This window comes from Melopsittacus undulatus, chromosome 1 (assembly GCF_012275295.1).
Source record: "Melopsittacus undulatus isolate bMelUnd1 chromosome 1, bMelUnd1.mat.Z, whole genome shotgun sequence".
Classification (NCBI taxonomy): domain Eukaryota; kingdom Metazoa; phylum Chordata; class Aves; order Psittaciformes; family Psittaculidae; genus Melopsittacus; species Melopsittacus undulatus.
The window spans coordinates 13,639,084-13,664,919 of record NC_047527.1 but is presented as its reverse complement, the minus strand read 5'-3'; the positions used below and the strand labels follow the sequence as shown (position 1 = coordinate 13,664,919).

The 25,836-nt window shown below is 37.7% G+C and overlaps 1 protein-coding gene across 6 annotated transcripts in view; it reads left to right on the top strand.

The window, feature by feature from the left end:
- COL14A1 (collagen type XIV alpha 1 chain) overlaps positions 1-25,836 on the top strand; it is a 117,587-nt gene that overhangs the window by 33,234 nt on the left and 58,517 nt on the right. For 5 of the 6 annotated variants that reach the window (XM_034061328.1, XM_034061371.1, XM_034061563.1 and 2 more), the window contains exons 6-19: positions 1,045-1,200; positions 1,892-2,011; positions 3,327-3,491; positions 3,829-3,990; positions 5,155-5,306; positions 5,472-5,601; positions 9,855-10,000; positions 11,280-11,409; positions 14,703-14,842; positions 16,484-16,610; positions 17,631-17,770; positions 20,897-21,029; positions 21,769-21,840; positions 22,636-22,787. In XM_034061328.1, the coding sequence (XP_033917219.1) occupies positions 1,045-1,200; positions 1,892-2,011; positions 3,327-3,491; positions 3,829-3,990; positions 5,155-5,306; positions 5,472-5,601; positions 9,855-10,000; positions 11,280-11,409; positions 14,703-14,842; positions 16,484-16,610; positions 17,631-17,770; positions 20,897-21,029; positions 21,769-21,840; positions 22,636-22,787 (1,925 nt within the window). The remainder of the gene's footprint in view (positions 1-1,044; positions 1,201-1,891; positions 2,012-3,326; positions 3,492-3,828; positions 3,991-5,154; positions 5,307-5,471; positions 5,602-9,854; positions 10,001-11,279; positions 11,410-14,702; positions 14,843-16,483; positions 16,611-17,630; positions 17,771-20,896; positions 21,030-21,768; positions 21,841-22,635; positions 22,788-25,836) is intronic. The other variant, XM_034061399.1, reaches the window with a different exon arrangement.

Below are 25,836 nucleotides of genomic sequence, written 5' to 3'. Positions count from 1 at the left end.
TTTCCAACCCCTACAATATGAATCCACTCTTTCAGTAACCTTACTTTTACAGTCATGCAGCTGCTTCTATGGGATATGGCAATTCCATCTAAGGTTATCAAAAGGTCTTCCTTTGTCTTCCTGTCATTTTCTCAAAATGAACGCTTCTCAATTTCTTAGGAATCTGTATCCCTAAAAAACCTTCTCGTCTTATCTTGTGGTTTGTATCTAATCTTGAGTCCCGTATCCTCTGATTTCCCTGTTGGTTAGCTAAACCTTAGAGACTGTCAATATGCATCTCTGCTAATTCTCATTCTGTTCCTTTTTTTTTCACTTTTGTATTTTTGTGTACTTTTCCATATATGTGTAAGACTAAATACTCATGTGGTGCTAATTCTCATAGAGGTTGTGAACTTGCATCAGAGGTATTTGCTTTTTATCTTTGCTGTGTTGACTGCTTCCTAAGGTTTAATACAGCTTATTCAGATGTATATGATCTTCAGTTTTACTCCAGACTCTCAGGGTGAGATTCACTTCTAACTTTAGAAGTCTAGAATGGCAGCTAAAGAAGTTTTTCTACAGAGTTAATGAGATATTTTGAAACACCTACTTTTATACATTGATTATAAAATCTTGATAACTGTTTTGGGTGTCTGCATCTCTAGGTAGCTCTTGCTGCATTGCCGACACCTAAGATTTAAGTGTCATGAACTGTATACTGTGTGTATATATTCTTGAGAATGAAAATGAGCTGCTGGTTTGATTGTGTAATAAAACATTTGATTTTTTCTTTTCTGGTGTATTATATTCTTAGAAGCAAACCCCTAATTTCGAATAGTTTAATGGAAGAAATGAAGTAGACGATGGCCAAACTGTTCTATGACTGAATTTAGAACAATACATTTAGTAATTTTTTTTATTTCTCACTTTGCCTATGGAAAGAAAGTTGAAGTATTAAGCTTAGTGGAAAGAGAGGAAGTGGAGTAACCTTAGTGGAAATATATTTATTGAGTTACAATTCTATTGTTGAATTAACATTTCTGCTTTTATTTGAATGATTTACAGGAAGCCTGTTTACCTGTAAAACTCCAGCAATTGCAGATATTGTGATACTAGTAGATGGTTCTTGGAGTATTGGCAGATTCAATTTCAGGCTTGTTCGACTGTTCCTGGAAAATCTGGTTTCTGCTTTCAATGTGGGATCTGAGAAAACAAGAGTAGGTAAGGTGCCATATTCTTTTCTTAATGTTTCTGTAGCAATGTAAAAATATGATTTCAGGATAGTTAACAGCTTAATGCTACTTGTTTGTGCAAGATTCATCCTCACGTGGAACTAGCACTTCTCTCATAGGAGTAATACTGCTGGAATGTCTGTAGTATTAATTAATTCCTCAGTTCACTGTTATACTCAGCTTAAGTAAGAGCTAATGTAATGTCAGTAGAAAAGAAAAAGCAATGGAAACAGTCATACTGACTGCTCAGCATTAAATCAAAACCTTGCAGTTTAATTTTCAGAGGAAGAATGTGCCAGTGGATGGTTGAAACTGGCTGAAATGTTATTTCTGTTCTGCTACTTATACTTTAGTCTGTTCAAAAACATATTGAATAAAATTGTTCTTTTTCAAGAACAATTTGTTGGAATCCTGCTAAATTCTGAAAAAGTTTCATGCTCCTCACTTGCTGTCCTAACCACTTGAAAGAAAGTAAATTTAGAAGTTGTCACTAAGCACAGCTTCATACTGTTGGGTTTTTTTTTGCATCAAGCAATGCAGTATTTCTGGTATGGTAGCAAAGCTATTTATGGTAAACATGCTACAGTGAGCTGTTCGTAATCAAGTACATAAAGTGTAGGTACTTGAAAAAATAAAAAGCTTCATTTTCTGATGGATTACCTTAATTTCTGGTTCTTTAGGTCTTGCACAGTACAGTGGTGACCCCCGCATTGAATGGCATTTGAATGCCTATGGCACAAAAGATGCTGTTTTGGATGCAGTTCGTAATCTACCCTATAAGGGAGGGAATACATTAACAGGTACTGTGTATAATTTATCTTTTGCTTTTTATTTAAAAACATATCCTACTGTGTGGACTAAGAAGTGTTAGTGCTTATTATGAAGGGCAAAAAGGATGAGTTTCTGCAGCTTGCTAATGACTGTATCCAGTGTCAGTGAAGTCTGCTCTGAAGCACTTGTCTCATTGGCTTCACTGGGAACCTTTCTGGTCAGGACAGAGTCTCATAAAACAAAGTGTACATGAACTCTCTGTTGGGAGCAAACTCTTACGGCTAGGAAGAAAATGCAAAATCCATTCATAATGCTCACGCACAAAGCTTTATTCTGGAGAAGGAAAGAATGTTGTTTTAATACCTGACAACTGGCAATAGTAACCTTTCAAATGATCACCTGGGGCTTTTACATTTCCATTGACCTTTTAGTATTTAGAGCACTGAAGCCCCAGAAGACACTTAGTGATGGATAAATGGGGGATGCCTGTCAACCTGTGAAAAATACAGTCTCTGAATACAATTCCAGCATCTTCAAAGTAGCAGCTAGTAATACTGGCTGTCTGGCCAGGAGAAAGATATATCCAAAGACCCAGACACAGCTTTAAGTAAATTCTTTTGTCAGGGAGGCAAGGGTGGTAGAAGGAATAATTGCAGTTAAGGGCACAAGGACTCCAGTATGATTCTGGGAATGAGATTACTGTAAGGTAGCAAGTAGTAAATTATCATGATTATTTTATATGGATGTTAGAAGAAGGTGAGTGAAGAACCCTTGCTGTGGGAGGCTTGGGAGAGTTTTCAGAGAGGATCTCATTGTGGTGTGTAAATTTGTCCAGAGGAGATGTTCTTCTTCCTTCACTTGAAATAATTAGCAGTTATTGAAATCAGATCCTCTGTAAGCTTTAAATTATTGTAAATTGGAAAGGACAAACAAGCCAAGAAACAAATTAAAGTAAGATTGTACGTAGTATGGGGATTTACTAAGCTATCCAGAACATGTGCTTTCATGTAAGCAACATAAGTAAAAGGAGAGGAAACTTCCTATTCTGATTTCATAGAGTAAGATAGAAAAGATGGTGCATTCACAGGAAGATCAGTTTAGGTTACCATTGCCAGTTTAAATTGCATTGATTGATCAAAAGGCTGCTAGACATGAATGTTGTCTTCTCTGTAGTTTAGGTTGATTGTTGGAAATGAAACTTTCAATAAATAAATACTTATTTTATACTTCATTAGAAGGTTTCTCATGATCTTAAATTGAGTGAAAAGACAAACACTGTGAAACTAGCTAAAATTAATGGCCATTTTCCTCTCTTAAAGTCTTTTAAAATGTTTCTTTTTTTAGGTCTTGCCTTAACTTACATTTTGGAAAACAGCTTTAAGCCTGAAGCAGGTGCAAGACCTGGGGTGTCTAAAATCGGTATACTGATCACTGATGGGAAGTCCCAAGATGATGTTATCCCTCCTGCTAAAAACCTGCGAGATGCTGGCATTGAGCTGTTTGCTATTGGTGTGTATTCTGCCACGTCCATGTGTTGTGTCCTGTTAAACCCTAATGTATTTGTATTTGTTGCCCTGTATATTAAGAAAGAGCTTTTTTTCTGTCTGTATCCAGTATCATCATTAATGTAAATCTTCTTTATGCATTTTCCAATACATCATGCTGTAACTGAAGTTTAGATATACATGGATGCTACATTATCAGCTGATAAAATGCTGGTTACACTGGCAGAAATTAGCATTTTGAAGTAGCATTTTAACAGAGTAAAATGTAGTTTATCAATCCCTCTATATACAAGATTTTTTCTTTTTAATTGCAAATATTTTCTTTTTCTTTCCTATGAAAGGTGTGAAGAATGCAGATATAAATGAGCTCAAAGAGATTGCCTCTGAACCTGACAGCACACACGTCTACAATGTTGCTGACTTTAATTTCATGCATACCATTGTTGAAGGTCTTACCAGAACAGTGTGCTCACGTGTAGAGGAACAGGAAAAGGAAATCAAAAGTGAGTAAGAAAAAAGATGTAATGTAACTTAATAAGAACTTAGAGCTACAAATCCCATTCCAAGTGCCTGCACTTCTGGGTTGCTCTCTGACATTTGACTCATGCTCTATATTCATTTGCTCACAAGAAAGCACATTGTCAGGGAAGTTATCTTCCTTGGTATGTTTTAAGCTTGCTTTAATATCTTTTGATCTTTTGCTCTCTGTCTTTGATCATGGTAAATATTATGATATTTGGCAGTACCAAAAAATACAAAAATAGACATTAATTTTGCTGTAACTATTTCCGAGTAGTGGGTAAGGAATTTTTTTCCTAATACACCAGTTTGGGGATGAATTACTTTAACAGCTGCACATGGAATTGTTACATTTGTGCTGTGCTTTCCATCTTCTAACTTACTGTTTTTATTGACTCCCAAGTTTTCAATATTTTTTACTACTAAGATTACTTTGTCCCTTCCTCATGATGGAATTTTTCTCTTTCATATTTAATACACAAAAGTATATTTTGGAATATTTCTACCTGTGCAATGAGAGAGTATGCGTTAGTAAGGCTTCATTCCATCTTCTTCCCCTTTTATTCACCTGGAAACTGGAAGGAATACAGAATATTAGCTGTGTCTTGTGAGGGGGAGTAAGCAGTCAGTTGGGAAATTGAGAAGGAAAGGATGGAAAAATACAGAGAAATGAGACATCTTTGTGGAAACAGATGATTGCCAGTGATGACCATTCACTACATCTCTTCAATCTGCTGACAGGCAGCGTATCTGTTTCCAACCTTCAGAAGAGCACAGAATATCACAGGTGTGGATGTCCTTGGAAGATTTTTGTGACTGGAAGGAAAACAACGTGAAGAAAACAAAACAAAACAGAAAGAAAGGGCTCTGAAGAGTAATGGGAGGAAGGACAGGAAGGCTTAGTTTTATATTTCTGTTTCTTTCATGTTAAGGTTTATGCAAGATTAGGGAGACTTAATCCCAGTGCAAACTCCATGTGCAGTACTCATTATTAGTCATTATTTCTATTGAAAATGACCTAAATAAATGTCCAGTAGCCAATTATTTGAAGTTGTGATGAGGAACAATCTTTGGAGTTTCAACAAATACAACAAACCAATAATTACTTTACAGAGGGGAATAAAAAATGTATGTTGTCTCTAACCTAGGAACTATTGTTGCTTCACCTGGGGCTCCTTCGGATTTGGTCACATCTGAGGTATCAGCTAGAGGATTCCGGGTTAGTTGGACCCATGCACCAGGCAAAGTGGAAAAGTACAGGGTTGTGTACTATCCCACTCGAGGAGGACAGCCGGAAGAGGTAATAGGAGGAAAAGCTTCGCAGAATTTTTTAATACAACAGCAAGAACTAACCAGATAGAGAATCCATGGTCATATTTAAATCTACCCTGAAATTCCCTATGTGGGCTCTGAAGCCCACTACAGAAAGCAGATACGTGTATTTAGTTGATTTCTTTCCAAACAGGTTGTGGTAGATGGAAGCTTATCAACAGCAGTTCTGAAAAACCTCATGTCTTTAACTGAATACCAGATAGCTGTATTTGCTATATACCCAAATGCTGCTAGTGAGGGCCTCCGTGGAACTGAAACTACACGTAAGTATCCTTATCATGTTTGTTACGAATTTGACTGTCTGCATTTAATCACACTGTGTAAGCATTAGTCTTTCTGAAAAAGAAACACAGAAGAAGTCTTTTTCAATTTAGCTTCTATTAATACCTTAAATTAATGTCTGTTTGAATCAATTCTGGGCTAAGTTCCTAAATCCAAATGCTCTGTGGATATTTAAACACTGAGAAAAGTTTTATCTCTGGGCTGAACTTTGAAGTCAGTGTATTGAACCCTAAATTAGAACAGTCTTACACTTTGGGTGTGGAGCCAAGCTTCGTAAATTAGGTTTGTGGCTGAAGATGATTTTGTTAGTGGAGGATTAGGTGGGACCGGAAATACCTGCATGTGATTCCCATCAGTGCCAGAGATTTCAAGGTAACTTTTGTAAGTTCCTTTCTCAATGATTCAGTTATTTTCTGTGTGTAAAATGGTGCCTTGGGATATTGTTAGAATTAATTCATTTGCAGTTTTGAGTTCTATAATGAAAACTATGCTACTACCTGACATAATGTACTGCTATTGATTGTAGCAATTTTGTGTATTTGTATACAATATACAATTACTTTTTCTTAGTATGTGTGGCAGATATTAGGAATGGAAATAAAGACTGACTTTTTAGTTCATACTAGGAGCCAGGAAGTCAATATTGATCTATCGATACCTGATATCTTCTGGAAGAATAACACAGTAGGGCCCAAGTGATCTAGAAAATTTCTACAATGCTTTGACAACTTCCTGATGCAAGTGATCAAGAAGACAGCAAGACAAAGTTCTCTGCTGCAGCAAATACTTAAAACCAAGAAAGAACTTTCTGGGAGCAGGAGGTTAAAGTCACAGCTAGCGTTGCTGCAGTGACTATGAGATGGTGGAATTCAGGGTTCTGATAGAACAGAGTAGTGCAAAAAAGCAGGACCACAGCTCTGGGTTTCAGGATAGCAGTCTTCAGTTTCTTCAGAGATGTGGTTGGAAGAATCCCAAGGGATATGGCCCTGATGAAAAGAGGGATCCAGAGCAGGTCGATACCCAAAGACCACATCCTACAAGTTCAAGAAAGGTCTATACTGACAAGCAGGAAATCAAGCAAAGGTGACAGGAGGCTGGCATGGATAACTGCAGTCTTGTCCCTGAGAAGGAATAACTCCATGTGTCGGTGCACAATGGGGGGTGACCACCTGGATGGCAGCTCTGCAGAGGAGGACCTGAGGATCTTGGTACACAACAAGCTAACTGCGAACCAGCAATGCACCCTTGTCACAAAGAAGGCCAAGAGCCTCTTGAATTGCGTTAGAAAAGGATTGCTAGCAGGTTGAAAGAGATGATTCTTCCCCCTGCTCAGCACTGATGAGGGTGGTGAGACACTGGCACATGTTGCCCAGAGGGGTTGTGGCTGCCCCATCCCTGGAAATGTTCAAGAACAGGCTGGACGGGACTTGAAGCAATTTGATGTAGTGGAAGGTGTCCCTGCCCATGGCAGGGAGGTTAGAACTGGATGATCTTTAAGGTCCCTTCCAACGCAAACCGTTCTATGACTCTATGACAATGTTATTTTCATGGTGGTCAACCACTGGAATAGGCTGTCCAGAGAGGTTGTGGAGTCTGCCTCTCTGGCAACATTCAAAGCCCAGCTGGACGTGGTTCTAGCTGACCCTGACTGACCAGGGAAGTTAGTTAAGCTAGATGTCAAAAGGTGACTTTCATCCTCAGTGGTTCTTTCATTCTCTGTCACTGCTAATCTTCCCAATCTGAAAAGAAAATAAAATAGGATCATATAAAATTGAGACTTCTATTTTTGTCTGTCTTCCCAAATGTCATTTCCAGCCATGTTATACACCATAACACAGTGTTAGGATCTGTTTAATTTATTGAGACAGAGAGAACAGTAACATACCAAGCCAACAGAATTGTTTTATATTGCACCTGGTGTTCCTTTGAAGTCACCTAGTCAAGTTCTAACGGAGCCCAGCCCTGCTGGCTTTCTGAGATCTGATCAGATCACACCCCAAGGTCATGCAGCATCAAGCATTTTGTACAGTTGCCTTTGACAGTGTGTTGGAAGTAATAGTCTGACATATTAATCACTCCACATGCTAAAATACCTGCAGTTTGAAAGTATTTTTTGCTATCCTAATGGATAACTATGGAAAACTGTAGTTTACATTCCTGCCTTTGTGTGACATACAGATTAAAATAGCCACCTGTCACATTTGTTCACATACAACACTGAATATAGCTTACAGGTATGTGAAATCTAAATAGACACATTCAATATGCAGAACACACAGACAATTAGAAAGGTTTCCGATTTAATAGTAATTTCTAACTTGAAGTAAATATAAAATGTATTCACATTTTAAACTGCTGCCAATATACTTTTACATGGTTTAGTTTATTCAAGTTGGGTTTTAGTAGGCTTCATTTGTCTCTATGTTACCAGAGTATTAGCATGCTCTGGTAACTGTCCAAGATGCATATCAGCTTTATCTACTGGACATTTATATCTGAGATTCTGAGCTCTTCAGCTACAAATTTCAATAGAAAATACCACTTGTTTCATTTCCAGCCACCTCTTCAGTAATGATTATTTATATTGCCAGAGTATCTAGAAGTTCCTGATGGGAGTTAAAATATGAATCATAATTAAGAGGATATTTTTCTTGTAGATTTTTAGAATCAAAGTAAGGAAAAGGATGGGTGATGTAGCATCTCTGTGATCCTGAGCAGTTTGTACTGGCAATGTAGTAGAAATACAGACAATGTAGTAGAAAGTGCCTTCAGACTATCTCAAATTGCTGTTTCTTTCTGTAGGTATCAAAGGTCTGAAAGCTCTGAAGCTGGAGCTCTGAAAGAGGAGACTGAAGTACATTTGGAAATGTTTATGGGTAGTTTCTCCCTATAATTAGAGGAGTTGTGGGAATTCATATAAGTCACTGCATCAGTGAGGGTCTACATAGGGTGGAGATAGGCTGTGAAAGGCTTGGAAGTGAAGATAGATGAGTAACCTGGAAGCAGAAACCTAAAAAGAGGCCTAGGTCGAAGTTTTGCTCATGTTTACAGACCTGAGCAACAGACTGAGTGAACAGCCTCAATTAATAAGAAAGGATGAGGCTGACATGTTTTGTATACAGGAAGTTAAAAGCTCTGTTGGAGTTTGTTGTACATAATGCAATAGATATTCTGCTCCTTGGAGATGTCAGCTGGACAGGCTGCAGTCTTTGTTTGGACAAGGAGACTAGGAGATTAGAGAAGCTCTGGGAGTTATTAGCATTGTAATTAGAATTGCTTGGTGAATCTGTGTTTGCAGATCAGATTCTTCAGAAACGTGCAGAGCAGAGCTTTGTGGAGGAGCAGCCAATTCCCTTGTATTTCTTCAGTGACTGGGATCCATCAGTAATGTCACAGCAGTGAAAGCCTTGGGATTCTCTTCTGTGAGAGGAAAAAAGTGAGGGCAGTTAGAGAAGCGCAAAATGCTATTCTGAAGAGTTTCGGAAATGCAAAGAAATATTTAGAAACTCACACTGATTCTGGTATCAGTGCCTTAAGTTCACAAGTAAACCTCCTAGTAATGTGTGAATTTCACTCAGCCTGCTCAACTGTACACACCAGGTTAGCATTCACCATGATTTGCAATGGATGATCTTGCCCATATTTACGTAATTCCACTGACAAAGGCCTGGGAGCCAGTTTGGACATCCAGGCCTTAAACACACAGCAGTTTGTGTCAAAATGTTTTGACACGCACAGTGTGCTCATTCGGGGTTTCCTCCAGGGTGTCCTACCTCATGGCTGCCTCTCCCACATTCTGGCTTGGGAACCATTGCCAGAAATAGCCACCTCTGGGGGCTGCTCCTTGTTCCTAATAGCAGCCCTACCCATTCTTCGATGGGGAGCCATCGTCCTCCTGCAGATCAGGAAGAGGGAAGGATGAGATCTGGACAGAGTGATTTAGTGCTTAAAGACCAGAAATCCTCACCCTTGAAACATTCAAAACAATTTAGGACAAGGAGCTAAAATGCTTTGTAAGTGCTAACTTTGCTCTGGCATTAGAATGGGTTAGGTCATCATTTCCTTGTTTCTCTAATCCTGCATTCTTTTATGTACTAATCAGCTCTTCAGTCATGTCACTTCCATGCCTGGAGAAAGCTATATTCCCTTGTGTTCCCTGGGGTAAAACAAACTGTTTGAAAATAGCTGGTTGTTCAAGTGAGACAACTGAAGTCTGTCTCTTGTTCCACTGCAGTTGCCTTGCCAATGGCATCAGATCTGCAATTGTATGATGTGTCACAGAGCAGCATGAGAGCGAAGTGGAATGGAGTACCAGGTGCCACAGGTTACATGATCCTATATGCTCCCCTCACAGAAGGATTGGCAGCGGATGAGAAGGAGGTGATGTATTGTGCTTTCACTTGAATAGCAGTTATTCAAAAACCAGTTCTTTTAAAGAATAAACTAGTACATGGCATTTAACCTCCAATTTGATCAGTGTGTTTTCCATGACTGCCTTTAGTACTGTGTGAGTTATAGACTATGAATAAAATGCAAGTACTGATTATATGTCCTTGCCAAAAAGTGCAACAATTTCAGCTAAAGAGACTAATTTGAAATGATACATGAGGTGAAACTGTATCATCATATAAATTAAACGCTCAAAAGAAGAAAAAACTAAATAAAACTAAGATATTTTCTAAGTGCATTATGAGAAGAATATGAAATTCAGCCTTTGTTCTCATCAGGACCTTTAAAAATGAGTAGAATCTGCAGGTATGACCTTTATTGTGCTTTTTTTTTAAGTTCCATTCAACTTTTATTTTTAAATTTAGAAAAAATGCCTTTCATCATAAGTGATTTTTAGGAGATATTTTTGGAGTGAAAAGAAGGTGAGGCAAGGTAAAGTCCAGTCTTCTGTCACTAAAATAGTAAAAGTAGACTTTTCTAAAGCTGCTAGCATAATTCCAGTGGAAGTTCTGGTCTAGGATTTAAAAGTTTTTATGCTCCAGTTTCTATATGTATAATTAAGATTATACAACATCTCTGTTCAAGCAAGAGCACTAAAAAGCATGCAGGGGCATGTGAACTTGTGGAGAGCGTAGGAAGCTACAGAAAGCTCGCATGGACTTGTGCTCTCTGCTAAATGAGTGACTGTAAGCACATAATTCTGTTAGAAATGGAGCCTTCCTGAAAACTGGCTGATTCAGGAGTGAGCCTCACACCAAAGAAAGACTTTTTTTTCAACAAATAAGTCAGTCCATGGTAATGTGACTTTCAGTAAAGAGATGGAGGAGGAAAGTTAGACATACCTTCAAACAGCAACAGATCTGAGCCTCAATGCGCATGGAAATCAAGGCTTCCTATGAAATTTCAGTCCTATGCCTGAAGATGAAACAAGGTATAGCTGTGAATGTAAAGGTTTTGATAGCTGCATGTTCTAAAGAACATGCTAATGTGACTAGTTACTTTTAAAGCCCTCTTACAAGTATGTTGACTTTTGGCTTTTAGACAATTACTGTGCAAAATCCCCAAATCCTGGGCCAAGTACCTCAGGCACAGTATCAGACAAATGCTTACATTTGATCACATATCTAATTTCAAGTGTGTAAACAGTATTCTTCCCTGTCATGAGCTAATTCAGAAATAACATGTCTTTTTTTATTCATGGTGTTTTTAGATAAAAATTGGGGAGGCCTCAACAGATCTTGAACTGGATGGACTACTGCCGAATACTGAATATACTGTCACAGTTTATGCCATGTTTGGAGAAGAAGCTAGTGATCCCCTTACAGGACAAGAAACTACTTGTAGGTAGCACAAATCTACATTCACTTCATGTTAAGACTTCAGAGTAGTCTGTGCACATACTAGAGCAGACGTCTGTTTTTCAAAACCTGATTTGAATAGTCCACAGGACAAGGTCTTAACTGTACTGAAGTTTCTCAGCACAAATAATTTATAGAGGCTGAGGATGTGAGTTTCTACAAAACAGCTTGGTTTTGAAACAGGACTGTGAACTCCTCTCTCTTGGTGGTGGTGGTGGTACTGTGGAGATCCCCGTTGATCTTGGTGGAACTACTGATGGTTTTCTGAAGTCACTGGAGGTGAATGAATGTCATCACATAGAGCTAAATTGAGACTGCTCTGTTTAGCCCCCTGTAGCCAGAGAACCAGGTGTGTGGGGGAGTCTGCTCAGACGGAGAAGTTCATTCCTCTGGCTCAGTAGTAGTACAGATGGAAAAGAAGCAAAGAGAAGATTTCTGTCCAACCCCTGCTGCCTAACATCTGGTAAATGAAGGGCTGGAAAGAGCCCTTGCACTCATGATAGATAGTGTCTACTTAATAAGCCAGCAAAATTCTGTCCTCTGCTAATTGTACACAGCACTCTGTCAGGTCTCTAAATAGCCTTAGCAATTGGAAGACAATGGAATTGAAAATAAGGGATTGTGTTGCTGGGATGTTTCTGCAACTGCGTTCGGTGACATCTCTATTGCTCCCAGCAGTAGAGAGGTTGCTTCCTCTTGTTTTGTGCTCCTGGCATGAGTAAACCATGTGAAAGTGACTTACATTTAATAGGTGACAGAAGTTCAGGCATGAAAGTGCTAAGAAAAGGAAGGGCCAGAGCAACTGATGTCAGGTCAGCACGTAATAAGGGAGGAGGCCCTAGGAATGCTGTTTGAATTGGGTTGTCTCTCAGAGGACAGTTGTAGATAGACAAGTGCAAATGAGAAACTACTGCAACCTGGGCATATCTGTGGACTTGAAACAAGGGTAGAAGATCCTTAACACTTGGAGAATCAAATCTTTGGCTTTTTGTCCCTCTGTCCCTTGTTTCCCCCCTTTTTTTTGTTTGGTTTTTGTTTGTTTTTATAGGGTTTTTTTGTTTGGGTTTTTTCTTTAGTTTTGTTTTGGAGGGTTTTTTGTATATGTGTCTGTCGTCTGTCCGTCCGTGTCCCCCCACCCCCCCCCCCCCCCCCCCCCCCTCCATGCTTTTGGTCAATTTATGACCAATATCTTGTTTCATTCACCCTGAACAGTAGTTTATGTAGCTTATGACTGTGCCAGCCTGGATTCACTTCATGTCATATGATCGTGGAGGCTGCACAGCTCGAAATCTGGCTAACACATTGGATGGAAGATCACATGCAAATTCCAGATCCATTGGCACAAGCTGAGAATTCATGACTACAGCATTTGATCACAGAAGCTAGTAACATGTATTAGTCAGTTCATCCTCACTGCTGCTACCAGACCAGAATAAAAAAAACCCTAAACTACCCTGCAACCTACATTTGTTTTTAGGGTGACTTCAATGCAGCCAGCTCTGACTGTTTTATAGCACTGTAGTGTGAATGAAAATTGTGTCTAGCCTTCCATAGGAAGCTATTCAAATAAGCACTCTTCTGATAGGCTTTAATTGATAAAACAGTGGGGCAGTCTGGGAAGGAAGAAAGAAAGCTCTTGGTGAGCACACCTGTCCCACATGGTCAGTGTTCAATGGTAATGAAATGGTAATGAAATCCTGTTTGGATTTAGAAGATTTAAGCTACTTTTTTTGTAGTTGGTTTCGGGGTTTTTTTGTTGTCTATTATTAGTATTAGTATTTCTGGCTTCCAACTAATGAATAGGTTACTTAATATTTTCTTCCTGAAGCATATATCTGCCTGGAGAGTGATCTGCCCAATTTGGTGTAGTATTATGCATAGTATCTGATATTCTATATTTAGTAAATAATACTATTCTACACACTGTATCATCTCAGTTACTGTAGTGAAACCTTTCTCTGTGCCAAAGAGAGACATGATCAGCAAACCCATTCTGTGGTGTGGTTTCTTTCTGGGTCCAGAATTTATCCAAGACTCACTGTAAATATGACATGGTTCTGGCATCAGGACTGACTGTTTGAGAACAGTGCTGTCAGGAAGTTGGTTCTAAACGGAAAGAGCTAAGACTGAGGCATTTTGTGGTATGGCCTGGACGGTGAAATGAAGTGCATTCCATGACTGACAGAAAGTAGAAAGGAAAGCCAGCACGTGATACTCCCTTCACTAGACTCAGAGGAATATATTGAATGCCAGAAAGTGTGGCAAACCCATCTAATACAATTCCAATGTGTTCCCGTCTTTTCTCACAGCCAAGTTGACTTGACTGTTCCTATGCTGGTTAGGTGTTTGCTTGCAGATCCTGAGTTGATATATAGTCCTGGCTAAAGATCCCACATAATGTATGGATTTTTTAAATCTTTTGCTTTTTCCCATATGCTCTTGTTTGAGGGAAACTGCTGCTGAAGTGCTGATATTTATCTGTCTACGTGGACTGGTGACAAGCGTGTGTGAAAGCACAATGGATAGAGAAAAGTTTCACAATTCAGAGAAAATTAGCAGATGTTGAGCTAATACAGAGCCCACTGCTGAGAGGAACAGACAGCACACAGAGTTTTCTCTGGTGTGACAGAAAAGTGGATGCAATCTGAGACTCATTTCTTTTAGTTCATGACAGTCAAGGAATATATAGTATATAAATATGACTTTCACCAGGATTGCTGTTAGGAAAGAGCTTCTTTCTGTAATAAAACAGGAAAGGTTAAGCAGAGGTAAAAAAAAACATAGCATCTTTGGAGGTCATCTGAGCTAGTTATGCTTTTTGGACAAACTAACCCCTATATCAGCGGCTTTTAGGATTCAGAAAGATTTTTGACAAAACTTTATTGTCATGAAATATTTTTTCTGGGATACTCATGGAAAACAAATATAGGATAAAGATCTGATTGAATTAAATTAATTTACAAACAGAAATTTCTTGCAGGAATTGTCTAGGCTAGATCTGGCTATGATATTTCCTATGTACAGTAGCATTATTTGTTTCTTTTTCATTGTTAGTTGATATGCACTTAGCAAGACTAAAAGTTCTGTTTCAGCAAAGAGCTAAGCTATTTTACCTTTGAGTACTTGGGTTAACACCGTTGCTGTAGGCCTTTTAATATAAATATTGTTGATAGAACTTTTCAAATAGAAAACATGATGATAATTTTCAAGGCATTAAAAATTTCAAAGCTAAAACCTGTCGTCACTTTCACAATTTCATCTCTTTCCTTTTCAAGTGCCTCTAAGTCCACCAACAAACCTGAAATTTTCTGATGTTAGGCACAACAGTGCTAAGCTAACATGGGATCCTGCTTCCAAAAATGTGAACGGCTATCGCATCATGTACGTTAAAACAGATGGAACAGAAACCAATGAGGTAAGTTATTAGTATCTCTCTTCCCTTAACCAATCTCAGACATCCAATCCCCAAACTTCTGTAATTATTAATGGTAACTTTTATAAACAAAATCTACCTTGCAAGCTGTGAAAATTATTTATTAGAGAAATCTGAAACTGAGTGCAAATAAGAGTTTGCTTAATGTTGGGTGTAGATTTGGAGTGGATCATATATGTGGGGGACATTACTTTGAACATCTTACATACCAGAACAGTCATTGCTATTGCACGTAAACCGAAGGAAACTACTCAAGTGAACAATGGTTTGTATGTGCAGAAACTTGACAATATATGGTGTGGAAATATGTATTCTTGGTTCAATACAGATAATGAGACTTTCAATATATATGTCATGGACCCAAGCTCATTCGAAAAGACTATCTGAAGGCTTCACCACATTTTCTTAACATTTATTGCTTAAATTTATATTAAAAACTCTCTTTCTAGTAACATGATTTGGCTAAGACAGAATGATAATATGATACCAAGATGTTCTAAATTAGACCCTTGCATTTAGTAATTTACTTGTGCAGTTTTAGTTATGCCTTCTTACTAAAGGTGCTTTATAATAGCTTTTAGTAGCATGGATCCTGTGATAGAATGAAGAATGGGATGGAATAATATTAACACAGAAATTAAAAAAATACAGAAAATGCAGTAATCTGGTCCAATTATTAATACAGTCCAGATCCCTTATGTCATAAGTTGCCATGGATAACTTAGCCCTCCAAAACAAGTCTTTAATAGTAGTTATGTGTAATTGTGTTTCTTCTGGGAGACATATCTGGCCTTTCATCCATGCAAGATGGAATATTTGTATTAATTCTGAAGAAGCTGTTCCCAAGTTTCAAAGAAAGCATTCCAGTGCAATGTTTTGTCTTTTCTTTCTGCTAGAATTTAAATTAGAAATCACTTGACTTCTTCCTATTGATTACCCTTAATATAGATAATGCCTCTGGCTGCACTCATCACAATGGTATTTGAATGCCTCAGGTTTCTGTTAATACCCTTCATAGCATGACTGTTCAGTAGGTTATTATTTACTTTTCCTTTATGTCTATCAGAAGGTGTAATTTTTTGTTGCACTGCATCTGTCGAATTTCCCTTTGGTGCCAAGCTAGCGTGACACTGAATAGTTGGACTGATAAACTGTCATTTTATAAAGCCTTGAGCAGTATGTCCTCAGCAAAGTCATGTTGACTGCAGTCTGGGTAATGACCAAATAAAACTGTTATCTTGTCTCTCGACAAATGTAAACCGTAATTGTTTAGGCAATGATTATCTGTTGGGGAACTGGATTCAACAGCCCCTAAGGTTCCTTCCCTTTCTGGGTTTCTGAACATGCAGAGCAGATATGTTAGTGAGTTAGGCTTACTAAAGCTGAATTCTCTTTTACCCTATTTTGTCATAAACAAAATTTGCCTTTTCTCTAGTTTGTGTATTTTACTTGATTTTTTTTTGTCAGCTGTTATGGCCCTGAATTTATACTTGTTCATAGTTTCACAGAATTTACATACTAATAACATGACATTTTCTTTCTGTATCATTACCCAGCAGAATTTCAGACACTGATTGTGTAAAGTGTATGATCAACATCTACTGCAAATTATGCTTTCTCTAGGTGGAAGTTGGTCGTGTTTCAACCCATACTCTACAAAGTCTGGCACCCCTTACAGAGTATACTGCTGCTATTTTCTCTCTGTATGATGAAGGTCAATCTGAGCCACTTACTGGCAGCTTTACCACAAGTAAGTATTACTGAATTTTGAAGGCTTTCCAAGAAGAATTTTTATACTCTCTTACTCTACTGGAAAGTAAGACCAGTAACAGCAAGTATCTCTGGCTGTGAATTTGTATATATGGAATCCTTTTGTTATTTTCATTGGGGTTTTCGGCATTTTTGCTCCCTTATTATGGGACCAGTTATATACTTCCTCATGGGAGAAATCTGTTGACATCTTGAAAACATTTATATGGATAAGGTTTATTTATTACGTTTTTCCACAATCAGCCATTTCAAAGCATCTTTTATGCCATTAGGTAGTAAAGCATTTGTCTCCCCGGCTTTCTGAAGCATCTTTCAGTGTCATGGCATTTGTGTCTTCAGCTAAGTGTGATAAGTTTTGAATCATACAATTAACCAGTGAACTGCCAAGGCAATAAAGGGCAGAACTTCATATAAACAGGAACTGGAACTCCAAAAGGAGAATGTATAAGTAATTTAAGGCTCCTGCAGTCTGTTTAGCGTATTTATAGTTTCTGTAACTATTTCTGCATTAAATAAATGGCTGATGAACTTACTAATGATTTCTAACAAAAGTGGGAAGAGAAAGACTTTGAAGGAGGAAAGAGAAACATGAGGTGGAAAAGAAAGGGAGAATGTATGAGTATGGAAAAAGAGGTTGATATTTGCATGCAAACACCAAGTGGAAATACAGGCAGTATTTCTGGAAAGGACAAAGATTAGGATTTTGCTTTGAGGTAGAGGAAAAGAAAAGAGCATGACGCACAAAGCATGGGACACCTTCAATGGAGAGAGGACACAGAGGCTTGTCCACTTAGAGTAAAGAGCATGTATTGTGCATATTATGCTCCCTCAATTGCAAAATTACTTCCTTAATTTCAAGTAAGTGTGCAAAGAATTCTGCAGAGCCTTTGTTATCTACCTCCCATGTTATACTCTATGCAAGCACATGCTTGATATTGCCATACATGCAAGTCTCAGAGAATAATCTACTCACACTTTTCTTTTGCTTAATATTTTGCAGAAAGAGTTCCTGCTCCCCAGCATTTGGAAATTGATGAAGCATCGACCGATAGTTTTAGGGTCAGCTGGAAGCCCACCTCGTCAGATATTGCTTTTTATAGACTGGCATGGGTTCCTTTGGATGGGGGAGAATCTGAAGAGGTTAGTTGTCTTGACTTTCTGAGGGTGTGAAATGGAAGAGAGAATTCCATTCTGAGGGCACCTATGCTACAACTTTTACCAATTAAATATGACCAACTGATTTACAGAAAAATCTGCCCCAATGCAAAGCTTTCTAAGCCAAAATCAAACCAGTATTCCAAGGGTGGGTTTTTTTATGTTTGTTTTGTTTTTTAAAGAGGTCATGAGGAAAGGTCTTTAGTGAATAATCAATCTAATCTGCAATGTGCCAATTGCCATAGGACTCTGTTTGATGCTACTTCAGCTTTTAGGTATTCATATTCTTTGCTTTGCTATGAAGATAATGACAGTAGCTGAGCCAGAGCAGCAATATCCTCACATAAAGCTCCACATTTGTCTGATGTGCTGGCCATTTAAAATCCCCTGTGAAGCCTTACTTATGTGATGTTACAAAAGGAAAAGTTTGTACATAGTTATTTATTAGATTGTTACTTTATTACCTATTAGATTGTTACTTTATTACCTTTTATTTTTATTTCTTCTTTTCCTTCTCATGTTTTATTTTTTGCTGTAGGCTTTTGTGTGTCTTTGTAGTGTCACTTTTATCAGTCTGAATGTTAAAATGATTTTTCATCCCTTCAGCTTTTAATGTTTTCGTTTCTTTTTCCAAGTAGAAAAATACAGACACTTTCTCTTCCTTTCCCAAATTTCCATCATTCATAGTCTGTCTCATATCCTCTTTCCATTTCTTTTTTAATTTGCTCATTCATTTGGCTTCTTTTGTACTCCTTAATCTCCAATGAGTCTCTCAAACATCTTGCTATGTTGCCATCAGCATTGTGAAGAGAGGCTATGTCTGCAAACTGTTTATCTGGGTGCACAACGCAGTGGGGAAGATGAAGCTTCCCGCCTGGCCTTAGGTTTCATTCATCATTTTGTCACGCATTAGGGCAGAAAGTAGTAGTTGCACCTTAGGTTATGTGGCACTTTTTTCTGTTAGCTTAGTTTAGCCTTATTCTTCCTAACCTTTCACCTAGCAAGAAGTAGTCATGCAAGAAACAAAGAATTAACAGAAGTGTGCAGGGAAAAGAAGGAGTTGGCAGATGAACAAGTGGACACAGGTCTCTAGCATTATCTCCTTCATTAGATGAACTGATTTGTTCTGTTTAAGTCCCTGTGAGTAGCTGTCAGTGAATCCGTTTTTAAGCCATGTGAGATTTAAGATATCTGAGTTCTTTGAGTGTAAGAACAAATAATCAAGAAATATTTGAACTGTTAAGGTTCCTCTTGTTAATTATAGTCAGTAAGAACTGCTGGAGGCCCCAATATTTTAGTACACTGAAATATTAAAAATACCCAAGCAGTTTTCTTGTTCTCCTTGAATGACCTCTGTAATGGGGTCAGGCCGAGGATAGCACAATACCTCCAGGCTGTTGCCTCTTTAAGCTTCTTTCCCAGCTAAGTGATCAGTCATGCAGAGAAATGACATGCACTCCCTCTGTCTTTCTCCCAAGACCCAACTTGCAATTAGCTAAGAGGGGTCAGGGCTGGTGGTGAGAATTACACACCTCTCGGCTTACTTCACCCCACTGCTGGTGAGTGAGGAGTGTATAGTGGGGTGTTGGTGCTAAAAAGCCAGAATAAATTTAAGAGTGGCCTTTCGTTTCTAGGTTACAGTACAGAATGCATGCTGTTTTACTTGTGTGCTTGTTACTATTCTTACTTTGTTATTTGTCCTCTTTACTTGAAAGTTCAGCACTTTGTGTTCTTTTTCTATGGTCTTCTCTGTGGTCTAAATTAGCCGGGATAGGAGGATGATGGAAGTGATGCTTCAGAAAGTTATGTGAGGTACAGTAGTTATGTATAAATATCTGATGCATGACTAGAGGCTCTGGGGAACTTTAAAGGAAGGTGTACTTTGATCTACTTTGTGTACAGCTAGACTCATTCAAGTTTGTTTCTGAATTTTTCCCAAGAAAATCTGTGCCAGATTAGGTGAGGGATGCCCAATTCATTACTTGATAGCTGTAGATGGCATGGCCCCAAATCATTGCTTTCTGCTTTTGGTTTTTCTTTTTGAATCTGAGTTCAGAAGGTCTGTGGTCGTTTTATGGGTCCCTGTTCCCCAGGACCAACTCAGGCAAATGAAAGCATAAAGTGTGATTCACTGTTTCTGATAACTGTTGTAGTAGATTTTAAGCAGCACATATATTTGTTGTTGCATTTCATTATAAGTCTTATTTTGATTCTGTGTATGCAGTGGCCACTTTTAAAAACTTGCCAGTGTTCATCTAGATAAAGGCTGTTTTATTGTAGTATCTGCATAACTCAGAAACTATTCCCAAAACCATTTCATTCAGCTTATTTCAGCAGAATTGCTGCTCAGGCTCCTTGTATTCTACTTTACAGTCCCTTTAGCTCCAACTCTTCCCCATCTATTGATCCTTTCCAATAGAATAAGTGAAGCACACAAAAATCTGAAGTGAAACCTTCTGCTTATAGTTAATGTTGCACACACGAATATTCTGCTGCTGTCATAATTAGAAATTAGGAAAATCACTATTTTAAACATCATACCATATAGCAAACTTCTCATTGGCAGATATCTCCTAATCCCCAAGTGTGCGGCAAATGTTCTTTCAAGTTGAATTCATGTGTGGAACCATAACTTGGATTATAATTCTAGTATAGAAACAGCATTTTGTAAAGCTGTTGAGATGTTAAATACATTTGTCATAATAATACTTGAATGGTAGAAATATAAATGAAAGCTAAGTTACTCTATTTTGCTTTCATTGATGAATGTTTTGAGTTTTAGTGATTTTTCAAATTAAATACTTAGGGTCAGCTTTAGCAACTCATCAGCTGTGGGTGAAAGTGTGAAGACTGCACATTAGAATAATCAAGCTAGTCCCAAAATAATAAATACATTTCAGATATTCTTAACAGTGTTGTTGTTTTTTTTTTTTTCCAGATGTACTCTGTGATACTTTTAATTTCAACATAGCTAATAAATTCTTTGGCAGATCAGAGCATAGATTTCATTTATTTCAAAGGAGAATCCAATTTCCATCTTTCATTTCAGTCAATTCCTAGAAATCAATCACATACAGAACTGACTTTCTTTAATCTTGCTGTGTTACTTAGGTTGTCATCAATGGAGACACAGACAGTCATGTTATTGAGGGTTTGTTGCCCAACACGGAATATGAAGTTTCTTTGCTGGCAGTGTTTGATGATGAAACTGAAAGTGAAGCTGTTGCTGTTCTTGGAGCTACATGTAAGACAAACTCTTGATCGTAATTTTTAGAGATGTTTAGATCATTTAAATTTAGTGCCCATATGTTTCAAATACAGTCTATCATTGGGTATCTGTAATATTGAAGAAAGCAGTGGTTTAGCACCAGGGCTTTGATGACTATTTTTTGCTTTTGTTAATTAATATTACATAGTAGATGGCATTGAATCAAAAAAATGGTTTGGCTCCTTGTCTGATGTGTGCTATTAATAACCTTTGGATCTGGGTAGATATTTTCCCATCCTACCTTTCAGTTTAGTTGCAGGCTTAATCTGGAACCTTCTGTTAAGACCATAGGTCCTTACTTATTCAAATGATACTGATATTGCTCACTGTTGCTGAGTCGACTTTCTGTTTTTCACTTGGACAGAAGTGAAGCACCTTTCAAGAGCTTTCAGTTTAATTCACCTGCCAACCTTACCAAATGATCAAAGTGGAAGATATTATGCATAGTTCAGTCAGAAATTTGGGAAACTATATGAATTTCTACTTAATTGTATAGTGTATAATTATATCTTATCTGTAGATCTAAGTGCTTATCTTGCAAATAGATATGCCTAAAGTAAACTAAATGAATAGTTCCTTTGTAGTTTCTGAAATGCCTGAAGTGTGGGATGCCTGTAGGTGTAAGCACATATTTCCAGTGTCATAGCTGGAAATACAAAGTACTGTGACTTCCATGTCTTGTTGAATTGTTAATGAGCTGAGTATTGTTTTTCAGTTGCAAGGACTACTCCAATACCTACTACTGTGACTACTACCAGTACCACAACTTCTAAGCAAACCACAGCAGGTAAATAGAGCAAGCATCAACAGTTCAAATGCTGAATGCAAAGAGCTGCCCACAAGCATACCCAAGTGTAGAGGCAGAGAGATGTGATATTACCAAGGAGTTGATAACCCCAGTTCTTAATGGTCCATGAGGTTAGGGCACCATAGACCTCAGGCTGGGGACAACACCGGTGAAAGATGCACACTGTTGCGCTCCTGCACCAGCCTTCTGCATGTGGCTGGCTTCCTGCATGTGCTGTGTGTGGAAGGAGCCAACCTGTTACACAGTGTAGGGACTGTGAATGATAGCAGTAATATTACATAGGAAGTAATTTGGAAAATTCATCTCTTTCTTCTCTTTCCCTGAAGAGCTTAGAAACTCTTAGAATTTTGTTTTGTTTTGAGTGTTCTGTTTGTTTTTCCTGGAATTAGAACTGACTTGTAAGGAATAACAGTTCTGGAATGTTTCTCTTCTGTAGCATTCCAGCTGCAGTGGAGTTTTGCTTACTCTAAAGCACCATAAGCCATGTAGTGTAAACAAAGCAGATAGATGGAGTAATATATGTTAATAGTAGTATATGATAGCTATTATTTTATTAAATGTTTAAAGTTTTTGTTATTAAGCCTAAGTGTGACAGAAGTATATGGATTTGCCCCACCAAACCAAAGTATATGGGCTTGCCCCACCAAGGTATATGGGATCTGCAGAACGACTGTGACTTCAGGAGAGCTAACAGCTACTTGATGACAATTTAGAACTATTTTAAATCTAAAAATAGAGTTGAGAAGATCTTAATTAATTTTTTTTTTGCTTTAGTTTTTCGAACAGGAATCAGAAACCTTGTTATAGATGATGAAACAACCTCAAGTCTGAGGGTGGTATGGGACATTTCGGATTACAATGTTCAGCAGTTCAGAGTGACCTACGTCACTGCGAAAGGTGACCGTGCCGAGGAAGCGGTAAGAATGGTCTGTATGGGCTTTATAAATGGCTTCATAAGCTTGAAAAGTTTGTTTAATAACTGCTATGGCATGGTCTTTCCTTTCAAGACACTCGTGTTGCAATTAGCAAAAGATCTGTGTTTGCTATTAGCATGAGATTGAAGTTTTAATTGTACAGCACCAGGCAACAGCAGTCAAATGTAAGATCAAGGCCCAGTCACACAATGATTAAAGAATTCATAATCAAAAGATGAACACCCTGTCCTCCTCTTTCTGTATTGTTAAATCTGTGTAGGTGTTTTTGGGTTTTAGTTGGTTTTGTTGGGTTTTTCTTGTTTGTTTTGGGATTCTTTACTCCTTTGGCTTTTTCTGTCCTGAGGTTGTGCTTGTACAGGACAATCTTACGTAATTATTTATTTCCTTCAGCAATTTCACTCCTTCCCTAAAAGTCTCATTTTATGCTAAAGCCCTGTAACTAAAGTTCAAATGCAGATTTTTCATACCGCTTGTTAAACTGAACTTGTCACAATAAGGACAGCACTTTTTAACCTAAGTGCCTAAGAATACCTGTTATTTTTCTAATACCATGTCATGCTCAAAATTAAAATTGTCTTTCACAGAAAAAAGTTTCTGGTGATGAAGATTTTGGAAAACATTTGAAAGAATGAAGAGTGCTGCATGTGCTCTTTAGTGCATACAGCAAATAAGGAAAAAAGAGAAGTGCTCGCTGCATTATTTTAAGATTTCATAATATTTTAGTTAATTTCAGAATTCTGGGACACAAGTGGGTTTTTTTTTCCCTCTTCTTTCTTCAGTTGGGGAAATCATAGTATTGCAGCACTGTTTCAACAAAAACAACTAAGTTCAAAAATGTTGGGATAGCTCTGTGGACATACATTTAAGAGGTGAAATTGTATAGCTCAAGGTTATTTATACATTTAAGAGGTGAAATTATATAGCTCAAGGTTATTTTATTTTCTCAGTAAATAGCTCAGAATGCAACAATATTGACTGTATTATTCTCTTTTCTGTGTCTGTCACGTGACTGACTTCTGTTCATAGAACAGTTATATAGAAAATATGGGGTATTCTAACAGTTATATAGAAACTAAGGGATATTCTTTTTGATCCTAGCAGCTGACATTTTTAACTCTATATCATACTGTGTCCATAAAAAATGTTGAAAGAAGTTACTTGAATTCCTAGAAAAATATCAGTCTTTTTTCATTTTGGCTTCATTTGTCTTTTATGAGACCTTGGTGGAAGATTACTTTTTAACCATCTCTTTCAACTATAATCTGAAAACGGACTTTTGAGGTAGTGAATTCCTTTTGAACTGGAAAACATCCTTTATGAAGTTAACTTGACTATATGATAGTATGGTATATAATACAGTGGCAAACTTGCACAGCACAATGGCACAAATTGTATTATTCTTCTGGCACTAACACAAAGTTTCTAAAATTCAGATACTAGATTTCAGCTCTGTGAGTTTTAATCAAATTCAGTTGAATGATATAAATGTAGTTCTGATTTGGTATTCAATAACTGTTATTTTTAAAGGAAATTAAACTGTAGGAAAGGTGTTCGAATTTTGGCTACCAGAAAGATATTAGAGTTGGCTCTAAAGCTCATTAAAGAAAATTAGAAAATTGTAAGGTTAGGCAGGCATATTGGCTTTAATTCCAAAAATTCTTTAGTTTTTAATTACACTCTCAAGTCTTATTATCTTTGGTCACAATTCAGCAAACAGGTTAACCACGTGTTTCATCTTTGAAATTAATCACATGCATAAATACTTTACTGAATAAAGAATGATGTAAGATTATCCTTAAAATTACGCACATTTTAAAAAGAAGGAATGTATTTTATCATGTGGCTCCAAGCACCTAAGAGGTACAACACAGATGTCAACAAAATGACACAAATATTCAATTTTGAAAGGGAGTATTTATATGGTTAACTACATTTCTTAAGAAGAACCCAAAAGTTTTATGGAATTTTGGGCTTATATATACCATAGCGTGACAATTCTGTGGTGGATGCTTAGGGTTTTTTGGCTTTGATTTCAGTGATATAAATTTCAGTTACTCCTCCCTTTCCAGAAAAATAGTAATAAGCATTTTAATCCTTGATGCAATTGGCTGGAAATCAGGGACTAGAAAATGTCATAGAATACTTTCACTACAGAAGGCTCAAGCCCTGAATTGCATGTGTGTTCTTGGGTGTGCTGTACATACTGGAAGGGTCACATCTTTTTTCTTCCTTAAAGCCAAGAACATTTCTTGCTGCTGAAGGCTGTGGTGTGCAGTAGAAGATCTCTGCACATGTGGAAAAGAGAGGGTTCTCAATGCTTGCATCCCCTCTCCCGATAAAACAAAAATTTGATTGTTCTGCTTTTCAGAAACTTGGCTTGTGTGTTTTGAGTATGTGTATGGAAGAGTTGAGCATGGAATCTTTCATGCACATGTATTTACATGGTTTTGTCCAGGTTTGATCAGTGAATGAAGTACTTATTTGACAAGTCTCTACACCTGGGTATACTAGATTAATTTCCTGCCATGTAGTACTTGCCAAAATTAGAAGCAGTTTGAATGTATCCTGGAGTGTTAAAACTGGAGAGAGCTTTCTTGTCTGCATATATGCTTCAGAAAAACTTGCTCTGCCATCATCACATGCATCAGTCTTATTTGAAACAGTGAAATACTTTTAGGCTCAGGTTCTGAGTTTTCCCCTTGAGTCTAAGGCTTAAAGGCCTCTCAGTTTTTTGCCAAGTGTGAGTGGTGGCTGGCTCAGGTGATAGATTCACACAACGGACATGTGCCAGAGGGGGTCCAAAATATGAGGCTGGACATTGGGCCTGTTGCTTCCAACAGTGTCACTTCACAGAATAGGTTTACTGAAGAAAAATTAGGATTGGTTTCTTTTATTTACCATGTCCACTCCATGTACTATGTAGGTCTCCTTCAGGCTTTGGGAGCTGTCTGAGATTAAGACAAGGTAGAAGATTGCAAGGCTTTATTGGTTCCTCTACAACCTCTTTTGTGATACTAATTTTTGAGACTCTGACTAAAAT